The sequence below is a fragment of the Oppia nitens genome, unplaced genomic scaffold (genome assembly GCF_028296485.1).
Source record: "Oppia nitens isolate AA-2021 unplaced genomic scaffold, nextdenovo-longstitch-racon4-pilon3 scaffold6_pilon_pilon_pilon, whole genome shotgun sequence".
NCBI lineage: Eukaryota > Metazoa > Arthropoda > Arachnida > Sarcoptiformes > Oppiidae > Oppia > Oppia nitens.
Genome location: NW_026533250.1, coordinates 3,270,504 through 3,285,000, shown reverse-complemented (window position 1 = coordinate 3,285,000; position 14,497 = coordinate 3,270,504). Strand labels below are relative to the sequence as shown.

The 14,497-nt window shown below is 27.1% G+C and overlaps 3 protein-coding genes across 3 annotated transcripts; 1 reads left to right on the top strand and 2 right to left on the bottom strand.

Annotated features, from left to right (window-relative positions):
* Positions 1 to 9,270: 9,270 nt before the first annotated feature.
* Positions 9,271 to 10,462, bottom strand: LOC128962294 (cleavage and polyadenylation specificity factor subunit 5-like). Its single transcript, XM_054308661.1, has 3 exons — positions 10,156 to 10,462; positions 9,822 to 10,086; positions 9,271 to 9,738 (listed from the first exon to the last, which is right to left on the bottom strand). Exons 1-3 carry the CDS (start codon positions 10,281 to 10,283, stop codon positions 9,436 to 9,438), a joined length of 696 nt encoding a protein of 231 aa, XP_054164636.1. The 5' UTR covers positions 10,284 to 10,462; the 3' UTR covers positions 9,271 to 9,435.
* A 34-nt stretch (positions 10,463 to 10,496) lies between these two features.
* On the top strand, positions 10,497 to 12,326 carry LOC128962291 (regulation of nuclear pre-mRNA domain-containing protein 1B-like). Its single transcript, XM_054308660.1, has 3 exons — positions 10,497 to 10,974; positions 11,058 to 11,187; positions 11,260 to 12,326. The coding sequence occupies exons 1-3, from the start codon at positions 10,824 to 10,826 to the stop codon at positions 12,278 to 12,280; spliced, it is 1,302 nt and encodes a 433-aa protein (XP_054164635.1). The 5' UTR covers positions 10,497 to 10,823; the 3' UTR covers positions 12,281 to 12,326.
* Positions 12,327 to 12,602: 276 nt separating this feature from the next.
* Positions 12,603 to 14,497, bottom strand: LOC128962509 (sodium-coupled neutral amino acid transporter 7-like). Its single transcript, XM_054308883.1, has 5 exons — positions 14,040 to 14,497; positions 13,752 to 13,950; positions 13,548 to 13,683; positions 13,322 to 13,472; positions 12,603 to 13,250 (listed from the first exon to the last, which is right to left on the bottom strand). The coding sequence occupies exons 1-5, from the start codon at positions 14,313 to 14,315 to the stop codon at positions 12,603 to 12,605; spliced, it is 1,410 nt and encodes a 469-aa protein (XP_054164858.1). The 5' UTR covers positions 14,316 to 14,497.

Genomic DNA, 14,497 nt, shown 5'->3' with positions numbered 1-14,497 from the left:
TTTTTATACAATAAAATTAGAAAATAATAAATCGATATATTACTTTTACTAAACTTTGTCATTTAAGCTGTTTTAAAATTACTTTATTTTTTTCTAATTTTCTAATTACTTTAATTTGAATTTAATAAAATCTTAATTTTAAATTGTAATATATAAAGCTATTTTTAATATGTTTTTATTTAATTTAACATAAAATCTGTGCTCAATTTTGAATTTAATAAACATATACAATACAACTAATTTTTAATAGCTTACAAAAATATTAAATTGTTATTTCTATATTACTATTAGTGTTAAAGTGCTGTAAAATTAATAAAACAATTAAAAAATATTTAGATGAAATAAATTATATATTAGATTTTAGATAGATGTCATGTATATTATAAAATTAAAGCATTCTATATAATTGTTTTTTAATATAAAATTTTTGAATTGTTAAAAATTTGTTATAAATTACATATATTTAAATGTTTGATTTTTAAATAACAATATATTATAATTTAAATTTTTAGAGTAAAGCAGTTTGAGTCTATCATTCATAAGTTACACTGTTTTGTAAAATTATAAAATTATATTTATTGTATCATTTTTAGCATATTTAATAATTGTTATTTATATAGTAGTATTAAATTGTTTATTAAATTTATTAAATATAACATATTGTTAAAATATAAAAATAATATTCAAACTGAAATTTATTAAAAATAAACACAAAAAGTATTTTATCTTTTAGAATTTTTTATAAAATAGATTATTTATAAAATATTGATTTTAAAATAGATTTTCTATATTATATTTCTATATTTTATATATAGATATAAAAATCGATTTTCATGATATATGACTTTCATAAAATTAATGAAAGCATAAAAATGATATTTTGAATATCAAACTAAAGCCATTACTGTTTTTGAATGCTATGTATTATATAAGTGTTGCCACACTTGTAGTTACAGTAAGTTAACTGCAAATTGTGATAAGGCTTTAAGCAAATTATTGAAGAAAGTGGAGGAGAGATCATAATGGCTTACGATATGCCATAAATATATATATTGTATATGATATTAAAGTAAATATGTAGTCTAACACATATTAGTATGAAAATGTAAAATGTTATACAAAAATGGTATGATAGCTAACTGTTCAGCATTAGACCCTCGGGTCAGATGACCGGTTTGGGACCGAGAAAATCGATCACTCGATTCACGAGAGGCTTTGAACTCAAATACATGGACTCATTCGTCAAAATGAAGTTCAATTCAAGCCTTAATGGCTTTTTATTGCTATACATTGCATGTGTACTAACTTATTGAAGGCTCGAGGGATTCAATCACATGTTGCTTGGCTTACATGAACACTCAAAATACTCTGTTATCTCACTATTTTGGTTATACATTTGTATAGTTTAACACCAATAATACAATATTAGGCTATTTAAACATTAGTATTGATACAAATTATATATAAGATATAGTTAGGCTAAAAGCCAAAAACAATCTTTAGTTAATATTACTTTATTTTTATTTTACTGTATACAAATCAAATGTATATAAATCAGATCTATTATGAAAGTTAATTAATTTAAATATTCTCTCTCACCCACTTACTCTCATTTAATCGATATATATATATATATATATCTGTTAAATAAAAGTGAGTGAGTGGGTGAGTATAATATATATTTATTTCAATATCTTAAGAATTGAAAAAACAATAAGATATGAATATAACAAAACATTAGGAATTATGAAAACCGGTCTACAAGTAGGGCAATGAATGTGAATCAATGTGAGACATATTATGTTGATTGAGACCATCATTTAATGACAACTATCTCATCATTTTTATGCTTTTATTGTTTTTTTCAAAGTCATCTCACGAGCCATTAAAGAGACTAATGATTCAAAACCGCTTTCACTGAATTATACTAATATTTAATGTATACTATAATACTGTTTTAAAGTCATTTAATTCTTTATCTTATTATCCATTGTTTGCTTATAATCTTTATATTTCCAGTGATTGCTTTCAGTGATTTGACATTACTGTACACTACATAATAGTCTTCAAACTTTTGATGTGATTCAATACAAAGTCTAAATAAAAACAATTTTGCATTAATTTCAATAAATCCATTCAATATTTTTAAATGACAACAACTATTGTAAGTTAAATTTTGTTTTTAAAAATTGAATTAAAATAGAAAGAAAGGAAGAAAGAAAGAAAGAGAGAGAGAGAGAGAGAGAGAGAGAGAGAGGAAGGAAAGAGAAAAAGTTTGGTATTTAATGTATTGTCGACTTAAATCAAGACAATCGTTAAGAAAAGGAGACCATTTGAATGGACTGTTGAGTCGTTACGGAAACGGAGCACAACATCACAACATTTAAAATAAAACACAAGAATATAATGAACATTAAGTGATGGAAAGGCATAATGAAAGTCAATGAGATGGACCAGCAGATGATGGGAACAGTAGTTTGATAAGCCGTTAAGTATTTGGACTGTAATTTAGGAGTCGATTGACGAATGAGTAAAACCACTAACGATACTAACAGTTGCCATTTATTTGCCAAAAAACAACTTTGAAATAAAATGTTTAAAACAATAATATAATTTATTTTAAGAATTGGCGACAGATTTACAACACTAAACACATATCATAAGACAAACACTCTTTAAGATCAAAACTTTATTACTTTATGTGTACTTTTGTTTTTGATTTTTAAAACAAATTATTTTTAACTATATAAACAAAATTACTAACATTAATGGTTTTAAAACTAAAATATTATTTTTTATGTTGTAAAAAGACTATTGAATAAAAGAAAAAACAACAACAAAATAAATAAATGTTATTTGTTGTATATCTTTAACTAGTGATGAAGATTTCACTAAAATTTTTAAATAAGAATCAAAGTTGGGATAAATTTAGAAAATTACACAAAATGTTAATTAAATTTTTAGTTATTAACTTTTAAAATTTTAATATAATATAATTAATTAATTAATTGAATCTAGATCAATATTTAATCTATTTTATTAATATAGATATAAAATAATAGTCTAATTTCATAATTTAAAATAATGATAAATACAAGTTTACAATAATGTTTTTAATATTATATGCTTTTAATTTTATTAAAATCGTTTTCAAAGTAATTAAATATAACTAATTAAATATTTAAATAATAGTATTGATATTTCAAGTATTTTTTAATTAATAATTTTAATGCTATTATAATCTCATGACTTACATAAATAAAATAATTAAAGTAATATAATAATACAGTATATATTTTTTGAAAAAATTATCCAAATTGTTTTGGTTACGTGTTAGTAATTTTTTATGAGTACAAAGTAAATTAAACTTCAATTATAATACTAATGAAAAATATTTAAATTGTATTAAAAATAAACAAAAAAATCAATTTAAGTATCTTAGTTAAATTTGTAATTTATTGTTATGTATCAAAATATTTAGTTAATCATTTTTATTTTAACTAATAAAACTTAAAATAACATTAGTCTATTAAATAAATTGATAATCAAAACAATATAAGCATTTAAATTGTGCTAAAGATTATTAATTACACTTATATTGTGAAACATATACTGTATATACTTTGTTGTTATATTCATATACTGTATCTAACATATGAATATAATAAGATTTAGAGTATAATAAAAATATAGAAAGTTAACAATAATCATACAAATTGTGTCTCAAATGACTATCTTTTTATAACTTTTGCATTTTGAAGCAACGGCTGGAAAATATTTAGTGCTTTTAAAAGGAGTGATTAATTGTTGAAATTTAGTGAAACTGAAAGAAAATGGGTCGTATGAATCACATTATAATTTTATGAATTAAAACTTAACTACAAATTCAATTTACAACATAACAGCACAGGAAGTATTGTATAAGTAAATGAATTTTATTATAATCTCTCTCTCTCTCTCTCTCTTTCTTTCTTTCTCTTTGCTCTCTTTTTCTCTCTTTAGTAACAACTAGTAGGCAAAACACAACAACAACTATAACTAAAAACAGGTTCATTACTAACTCTCGTATCTTTCATAGTGGGGATGCATTGCATTATAATTAGATTATTTCTTTACAACAGATTGATTGCAAACGAGGAAAATAAATCACATAATAATACAAAAGAGTAGAGAAAGTGAATGAAATAGAAAAATAGCAAAACTATTATTGTAATGAACGGTCTATGGATACGATGTGACGCCAAAAATGCATTCATTTGTTTTGTCTCTTTTTCTTTAGCAGTCCGTCCAAAACACTTATCCTATTATTATTAATGTTATCTAAAGTATAATTTCATATAAAAAAATTAATTTTATAATCAATAAATTTATTTTTAAAATATTTTATATAAAAAAATATAAAGAGAACAAGTTATATATTTTTAAAAAATTGTTGAGTTATACATTTATCATAATAATAATAATGTATTGATTTGCTAGCAATATGTTAAGTAATGTACTGTATTATTATAATTATAAAATGCAAACTTATACTTTAGTGTTTAATATATAATTTTGAACGCATAGACTGTATTGTAATATAAACTGATTTACTTTGTTGAATACAATTTTCGCATTAATTTTTAATGTAATCATTGAGTAAATTACGAGTCTAAATCATTTTTAATAAATTCACTATAATTATTATAATATCAAAAAATATGAAATAAAAATAAAAGTTATTAATAAAATTAATATCTTTAAAAATCATTTAATAGAAAAGTTTATGAAATTAATGACTAAAAGTCTAATTAAGTGCTCACATAAAGGGTAATACAATGAGTGCCTAAAATATTTGATTAATCAAACGGCTTAACACACAATTTATGTCATGAATTTTGTGCACAAAATTTTAGTTCAACTAAATCTCTATTCATATGTTTTTTCATTTATTAACTGTTAGACTCAATCTTTGTTATTGTTTTAAGTATTAATGTATATAAAATGTTTATAATTATACTGTATATGAAAAGTTAACTCTCAACATATGATATTATATATAAAATATCAGAAATATCTTATTTAATATTTTCATATATATCTTATATACAGTATATGATATTATTATAGATATATATTATATAAATTAAATGTATTTCACGAAACAGTTGCACAACACATGTGACAAAAGCTGATGTGATTTCACTGTACAATACATAGAGTGAGACCAATGTCTCTCTCAGTCATTACTTTTTTCCAAACACTAATGCATTGACAGTGCATTTGCTTTCAACACTTTTATCTTATAATTATTGGTCACACAATTTCAGACTACATGTGCTGTTCGTGAGATGCTATGTGGACTAAATCACTAGACAACTAAAGAGAGAGAGAGAGAGAGAGAGAGAGAGAGAGAGAGAGAGAGAGAGATAATAAAAAAGGCAAAGTTCTGGTATTGACGAGGAGTTGTGCCAAAGTATACGCCTCGAGTCTAATATAAAGGAATGGGAAGTAACACGTGTCTGCCTGTACTCTCTCTCTCTCTCTCTCTCTCTCTCTCTCTCTCTCTCTCTCTCTCTCTCTCTCTCTCTCTCTATCCATTCACTATGACTGTACTCTATGTGTCTGTCTTTCTCTCACTCCTGTCTCAACTTTCATGAAAGCAATGATGGATTTTAGCCATTACTTTGCTCCATGAGATATGACCGCCCAATACCAGTGCACACATATAACGCTTAAAATTGCATCTCTTTGTATGCTTTTCTTTAGTGTTGGTCTTAAATAAAACACATTTCGGTATAAAAGCCATTGTTTTGAAAAACACTATAAATAAATGCATTTATATTATTTGACTCATTGTTCACATATAATATATAAAGATTAATATAACCTTAGATTAGATATAGATTTTTAGATATTGGATAACGTTTTACTTATATATTTGAAATTTGTGTCGATTAGTGTTAATTTTTTAAAAACTCAAATCAAACAAAAGTAAAAGTGAGCAACAAATAGTTTATAATAACAATGATTTTTTAATAAGTATATAATATATTAAATATAATTTTATATTATAAATTATTTGTATCATACTGTATATATTTATTTATAAATTTTGTTATAAAATTTTAGATTAAACGTCAAAATTTGACGAATTTTTTTTTATGTATAAAAAGCATTAGCAAGTGATTCAACACATGATGAGGAAACTCATCTGAAAAAGTAACAGTTGCTCTTAAATATATGTAAACGACTAAACAAGAGTATCGTATAATAAGTTTGCAAAATATATAATATATCAAATATTTTAGGCATCGCTTTAGTAGTACATAATATATATATATATATATGCCGTATATAATGGCAAAACAATTTCAATATGTAAATTGTGAGCGACGGCCGATATGACGCTATTATATACAGCAATATATTAAAGCAATGGAAACATATTTTAATGTTAGGCGTCGATAGGTTCTCTGTTTATGGCACTGGTAGGGCAGCGACCACTTTATTTAATACAAATCGAGCCAAAAGCGAAACACACATTCAATATTGTATTTGAAGATAAATATAGCCCCAATACTCTCTCTCTCTCTCTCTTTCTCTCTCTCTCTCTCTTTCTCTACGGATGGATGGGATGGTTGGATGGATAGCACATATGATGCTTCTCTTGAACTCAAATAACAGCAAACAAGAGAGTTGAGGACTGCTTAACACCTGTCAGTTTGTTCATTGAGTGATGGCTATGGAGAACATCACAATCAACTACAGTACCCATGGATTGGATGTGCAATACTATAGTCGCTAAACAAATGTCTACTAATATATAATACACTGAGGAATATTGTGGAGCATTGAGTAACACTATCACTACTTTTCATACATTGCTTACCAAAAACACTCTATAAGGCAAACACTTACTCTATTAAACTAACTTATAATACATAATATTCACTGTTTCTCTAAAACATAGAAAATATTTTTATGCATTTTTTCATAATTTAATTGTTTTTTGTGCTATTCATAAAACTACTGTATATTTACAATAACAACTGATGAATGCTAACAACTGTTGTTCTCATATTATATTATAATATAATTTCATCCAAAATGAGTTGACAGACGCATGAATTTTAATTGGCTTTACTTTATTACCATTGACTGACCCCTCGTCAACCCCAATGGGAACTCATAATATGTCTGTATTTACTTAAATGTTTGCATTGTATGTATGTATTGCCAACATTTTACTCAATTGTGTCAATACATTTAATTTTTCAGTCAATACAACCATTCTCTACACACAATTCAAACACATGTTTGAAAAATAAGTAAAATGTAAATCAAGATTTAAACAAAATTACAAATTTTTAAAATGTTAACATTACAACATTTATGACTTATTAATGTTATGCTAAAATATTATCCAAATAACAAATTTTTAATGTTAGCAATTAGTTATTTTGAATCAACAATTTGATTAAAACATTTTTTGGTATAAAACTTGGATTTTGTTTTTATTATTTTTGCTTTTTTCTTTTATAACAATTTAATTAATATTGTATATACAAAAATTAACAGAGTCAACTAAATAATATTAATAAAAAATGACATAAATTATTTGAGTAAAATCATTTTTTTTAAAAATCAAAATATTCAAATTATATATTCCGGTATATTTTTCTTCAAATAACAAATATAATATTTAAATTTAATTTGTTTTCAATTTAAGCATATATAATTTTTTTGCATTAAGCATTAAAGGATTATGAAATAATTTATGAGTTGATTAAAATTTTGGTGCAAAATAAAAGATAAAAATAAATTGAGTAAAATTCAGGCTTTAGATGGAGATTAACTTTAGGATTACTGATAGACTTCACTTATTTTTGAAAGGCTTTCAATTGATGGCATCTCTTTTTATAATTGATGAGTCTATGAGAGCATCACTTTTATATCCCGTTTCAATAGATTCACTAACTTATCCCCAATAATACAGTCCTAAATAAGGCGTTCAATCATTTGTATTGTGTATATACATTGTATTACACAAAATATTGTATATTATATTAAATATATTTTTTAAAATATATATATGATATTATATTTAGTTCTCATGTATTTATTATTATAAATAACATATAATTTATTAAGAATTGTAATTTGCTAAATGAGTATTTTCAGAAAATATATTTTTATTAAATAATTATATTTTATTTTTTACAATAGGACAGAAATAAATAAAATTAAAGCAAAACCAACAATATTTATTTGAGACAAATTTAATTATAACATTTTAATTCAAGAAGACATATAAATTGCAAGTTGCACTCAAAAAGAGATTTTTGATGTTTTATTAAAAATGATTAAATATTTCTTTATATTTGTGGCAAAAATATTGTTTTTCTTTTTTTTAAGGATAAGATGACTCAATTGTGTGCCGCAGTCATTGCACATACATATCATGGATTCAAAAGAGCGGAATTGTTTGATTGATTTAACAATTGATTCTTCATATAAATTCATTCGCTATAAAAAAAAGTTTAGTTGGGTTTGAAAAACACAAAAACCAAAAGAAGTTTGAGTTCATTCGTGTTTACTCAAGAAGAATATTCTGTGAGACCAACAGAGAATTGGAGTCAAACTATATATTTTCGAGTCATTGATTAAGATTTGTCTCTTAAAATCAAATATCAAATATTTCTGGTAAACCAATTCAATATATCATCAGTTCTACAGTTATTATCATTTTTATAATAATAACTATTCGTATTTTGAAATAATGTATTATTTTGAAATTATTTTATTGTAATTTTTTTCATTATCTATTATTTTCCATAAAATTCTCAGTATCCAATTTATATAATACAATATTAAAAAATTGAGTGACATGATTTTTATAAACTTATTGTAATAACATTTACAATGTATTACAACAAATTAAATGCTTAAATCGTATAAAAAATATGTGCTAATTGTTTTATATATATATATATATATATATAATTATAAACAAAATAATAATAATAAAATTAAAATTATACAAATTCACACTATATTTACATCTTAATAATATTTTTTAGTAATAATATATTTTAACATTTTGTCATAATCTCAAAATAATTTAATGATGTATTCATCCAAATTAGAAATTTCTCATATTATTATGTAATTTATTTATAAATGAGATTCTGTACAAAATATAATCCTAAATAAATCAAAAATATATATTTGAAAAAATGTCATAAATTAATGATTTTGTGAAACAAAAGAGCGGCATTTTGATAATACTAAAATATATTAAATTATACAATTTATATAAATTACAAATTAATAAATATCATTTGAACAAAAAAGTACAATTTATTGACAATCAATTAAATTTATTAAATGTAAAATTAATGGCTAATGATTGATGATTGAAATGTTATTGTTATTGGTTGCCAATCAATCACATCACATATAAATGAAATTAAAACGACTGAGAGTTTGTGGTAAACTCGAAATGATTGGTCCGTATCCCTGAGCGTTATCGTAGAGCTCAAAGAGTGGTGCGGCCACCAGTTTGTAGTTCTTGGGCACCGCAAACAGTGCCTTCTCTGGTAACTGAACCAGAAATAGTCGTTTATGTTCTTTAGGTTTAGTTATATGCGGCGGTATATACGGGTATTGTGGCGGTTCAAAGTTGGGTCGCCACCAGTTGCCAACTGTGTCTTCAATGTCCCATTCCTGTGCCACACCGTCCTGACGACCCAAAGTCTAATCAATAAATCATATATCAGTATAACTATAATCAACAAATTAGTTGCAATAAATTAAAACAAAACAAAAGTCAAACAAACTTCGCTCAATAGTCTCTTAAGTCCATCCAATTCGTCTTCTCCGGCATTGAGTTCACCGCCGGGAAGTTTGAAGAAAGTCGTGCCCAACTGAAGAAGCAGAACGTGTGGCAGTTTGTGTTCGTGGACTAAGAGGACGCCCTCAACACTTCTTCTTTGGCCAATCTTTTCAAACTCATCTCTCATTCGCTGAAATCTTGCCGGAACTGATGGGTCCTTCTCGAAGAGGGCATCCTTAGTACCGAACGTGTAGTTTGTCAACGGATACCTATTCAATAGATAATAATTCATGTAATATGAATTCATTGGATCAGCTGTGATGACCAAAACAACTTACAAATTGATGGTACGGTTGACGGTTACCGACAGAATGCTGTTTGACGTCAAATACTTTCCCGAATACTGTGTCGGTGTTTGACCTTTTGGCCAACCGGTGGTCGACGAGTTGCGCTGCGGTACAGACATTGTGTTTGTGGCGGACAAGAGTCGGATCAATTGATTGCGAGACAATTGCCGGCAAAAACAAACAAACAATTATTGTTTCAAATGTATAACAAATACATTGCTTTTCAATGCATTGTTTGACACTTTTTGAGCACATTTTCAATGCTTTTCTATTGCTTTCACATAAATAACGTATCATTTAATATGTGTTTCAATTACTATTGAATGCAAAATACAAACAAAACAACAAATAAAATGGTTTTTAATGTTTATATTATTTTTGTTGATTGAAAACAAGTGACGGATTTGTTGTGACCACTGATGTGACACTTAATTGTCTTCACGCATACATCTGTCATCATCTGCACAAACATTTTGATCCAATTTTCATCCAAATATCACCCGACAAACAGTCATATGAAGTGTCATTCAAGTGAACTATGATTTGTCCCTCAAATCGGTGTTGAAGTGACTTTTGTGACCAATTGGTGGCCATTATTGTTGTCGATATCACTCTTCTGTTGATAATATCATTGTATTGTTTGTGTTCATTCAGTGACAATGTCTGGTTTTGCCTCACAAACGTTGGAGAAGAAGTTGTCTGATTTGAATAACTCTCAGCAATCAATTCAAACGTTATCACTTTGGCTGATCCATCACCGCAAACATCATAAGGCCATTGTTCAGACGTGGTTTTCTGAACTTAAGAAGGGTTTGTTTGCATTCATTGATACTAATGTTGATATTTGTTGATACGTTTTGATGACTGAATCAACTGTTGATTTGTATCGATAGCTAAAGCGTCGCGAAGACTGACATTCATGTATTTGGCAAACGATGTCATTCAGAATAGCCGTAAAAAAGGTCCCGAATTTTCAAAAGAATTTGGAGTTGTTCTCAAATTGGCCTTTGAATCCGTGGCTAAGTATGACATCAATTATATTTATATAAATAATACTGTAATTAATTTTACTAAAAAAATTTGTTGAAAAATCAGAGATTCAGACGACAAGACCTTGTCTTCACTCGACAGGATATTAACCATTTGGGAACAGAGGACTATCTATGATGCGAATGACATCATCTCATTTAAGTCTGCCCTCACTCTCAGGAAGAATCAACAGATAAATGATAAAGATGTTAATAACACTAATAAGACAAATGACACAAAAACCTCTTTGGATAATAAAGTGGACACAAAAATGACACAAAAACGATCGGAAGAGCGTAAGAAAGAGAACCACAAGAGCTCTAAGAATAACAAACACGAAAAGGGGGAAAAAGAATCCAAAAAGCGTTCAAATGATTCAAAAGACACGAACGCCGCGAAAAAGAAGGCAACAAATGATTCAAAAAACTCGGTTTCCTTTAAGAAAAAAGTGGTAACATTTGAGACTTTGATGAAGTCGTCGACAAAAAATGATGAACCAGTTCTCAGTAGTGGACCAATTGTTGACCCGGAAGCACTTATTAAAGCCTTACAGCAGTTGGAAAATTCTGCCTCAGCTGATGCCGGTGTCCGACAAAAGATTGCAAGTCTTCCGACCGAAGTTTTTGACGCGACTTTATTAGAGAAAATTCGTGATAAATTGTCTGCCGAACGACTGACCAAACTGGTCGATGAGGCCCGGGTTCTATTGGCTGACTATAACGCACGGTTGGCACAGGAACTGGAAGATAGAAAACAAATATCATTATTATTAAAGAATTACACACAAAATCAAAGGTATGCGCTGTCATTAACTGAACAAAAGCTCAACGAATTCAAAGACAAACTCCGGAAAGTTATTCACGTGAGGAATGAGCTAAAGTCTCATCTCCAGAATTTGCCTGATTTGAGTCGATTGCCATCAGTGACTGGTTTGGCACCACTTCCCTCAGCGTGCGATCTCTTTAATGTTGCACGTGATAACATGATGGGAGTCAACACTGCCGGCTCTGTTAGCTCATCCGTATCGCCTAATGAAAGCAATGCATCGCCCATTGATTTCGGGACACCCGGCAGTAATACCAGTTAGTAGCTAAAACAACAATTATCATTTAAAAACAAATTATACAGTAAATATATTTTATGATTGACATTAGTTTATTATTATAATTACAATATAATTAAAGTATACGTTTTAACAAATTTATTAATATTATATAATATTAATACTAATTTAAATGATGTATCAAAGAATTATTATTATTATTTAGCAAATTATACATTTGTTTATAAAAAAAATATTTGTACTCTTTTGTGTTTTCATTAGTATTTTAATATCATGATTAGTATAATTATTATGCGAGAAACAAATTTTATTGTTTAAAAAATTTTCATATAATTTATAAAAAAAATTATAATTTCAATAAATATTTATCGATAGTTGCGGTTACTGTAAGTCCTAATATAAAGACACCGATAATAATATAAATCGATGCAATAAATGCATAAAATTTATCTTTAATTAAATAAAGATATTTATCTTTAATGAGAACGGCTTTCAAAAAACAAATTGCAGGAAATATGAACACAAAGATTGTGGCAAAAGATCCTAAAAATTGAATTGCAATCGTTATGTTCGGCACATTGATGGCCATCACTATTGTTGACATAATCCATGTCAACACTATAATAGATCGTCGATAGGGTTCAAAGTGTGACCAATTGGTACACAAAGTCGCAGTCCGATTGATTCTTTGGCTTATCATTTGAATGAAATCTTCGACAGCAACTCTTCCGCAAAATAATAATAACGGATAAACTGTTATTGTCTTAGCAATCAATGTTAAGATTGCAATTAAAACTATCCAATTGTTGGCATCATAGTTGGACATCAGGTCATTCTCGATATAATCTGATCCAAAGGTCAACAAACCGAATATAGCGGTCAACGTGTATGAGACATAACAGATGACGAGGGATGCGATAATAGTTAGGATCACCTTAACTGAACCAACTCTGTGTTTCATTCCGGCATAAGTTGGAACCCAACTTAATTGGCACTGGTATTTAAAAATTGTTATTTAATACACTTATCAATTTTAAATGATTTTTTGAGTTCATTCAACCTAACCTGATATGAGAAGCTGAGAACTGGTGTTATATAAAATATTTCAGTCCATGTATTGGGTCGAGTCTTGACCCAAACCATTTGATCATCACTTTTCAAATATTGGTAAATCACTAAAAATATTAAGTAAAATGTTGTGCTAAAGCCTAAAAGGCTATTGAAATAAGAAAAAGTTAGTTTAATAATAAATATTTATATTAATAATAATTAATGAATTAAATGGTCAGACCTGGCGTTCTTGAGAAATGAGATCTGTTTTGAAAAACTTAATGGTATTATGAATAAGACACACGTAATACTCATTGTAAAGTTGCGATTCAAATACCAATGATTAGTAAAATTAATACCATATAGTGAGAGAAAAACTATAAATAAAAGATTATTACGATTAATATACATTTATAATAAATTACCGGTAATTATAATTTCTCACTTCTATCAAATTGATCACCAATTATAATGACAAACGTAATGCAAGCACCGTATGAATAGAGTATTATTATAATTGAACAAAACTGTTGGCATTTATAACCACAAAATGCTAAAACAATGTCTTGTAATGATGTGGCCTGTGATATGTCGGCGCAATGCGACAGCAATATTAACGATCCGATTATGAATATAAGAAAAATCTAAAATATTAAATATTAATAATTAGTTAATAATTGAGTCATTTTGTTATTAATTTAATATTATTTTTGTATTTTTTAAATCAATTTACTGTTTGAATAACAAGTGAACACAATATTCCTCCGGAATCGTTAAAAGCGTGCGGAATATTGAGTAGTCCGGCGCCAAGGGTTGCGTTGACCGTAAGGAATATAGCGGCCAAACAGGTTGTTGTTGTTCTTACAGATGATTGACCACCACTTTGGGTATCATTCAAGTCATTACTATTAATAGTTGCCGAAAGTCTGGTCGATACGGAAGGAGTCTCATACTCATTGCCGACCGATAGGATCGGCACAAGAGATTCGTCGACCATATTATTAAGCATTTGAGTGTTTTATTAAAATCTTGACAGCATTGCACTTGACTTTCAATTAAAATAATGTGTAAAACCTTTCAATAAATTAATAAATCATATGACAAGTGATTAGTTATTTCAATGTCGGGATTCTTGAACTCTCGCTTTCTATCTGTCAAACCATAGTAAAGCATATAAACATCTGTTAGTCT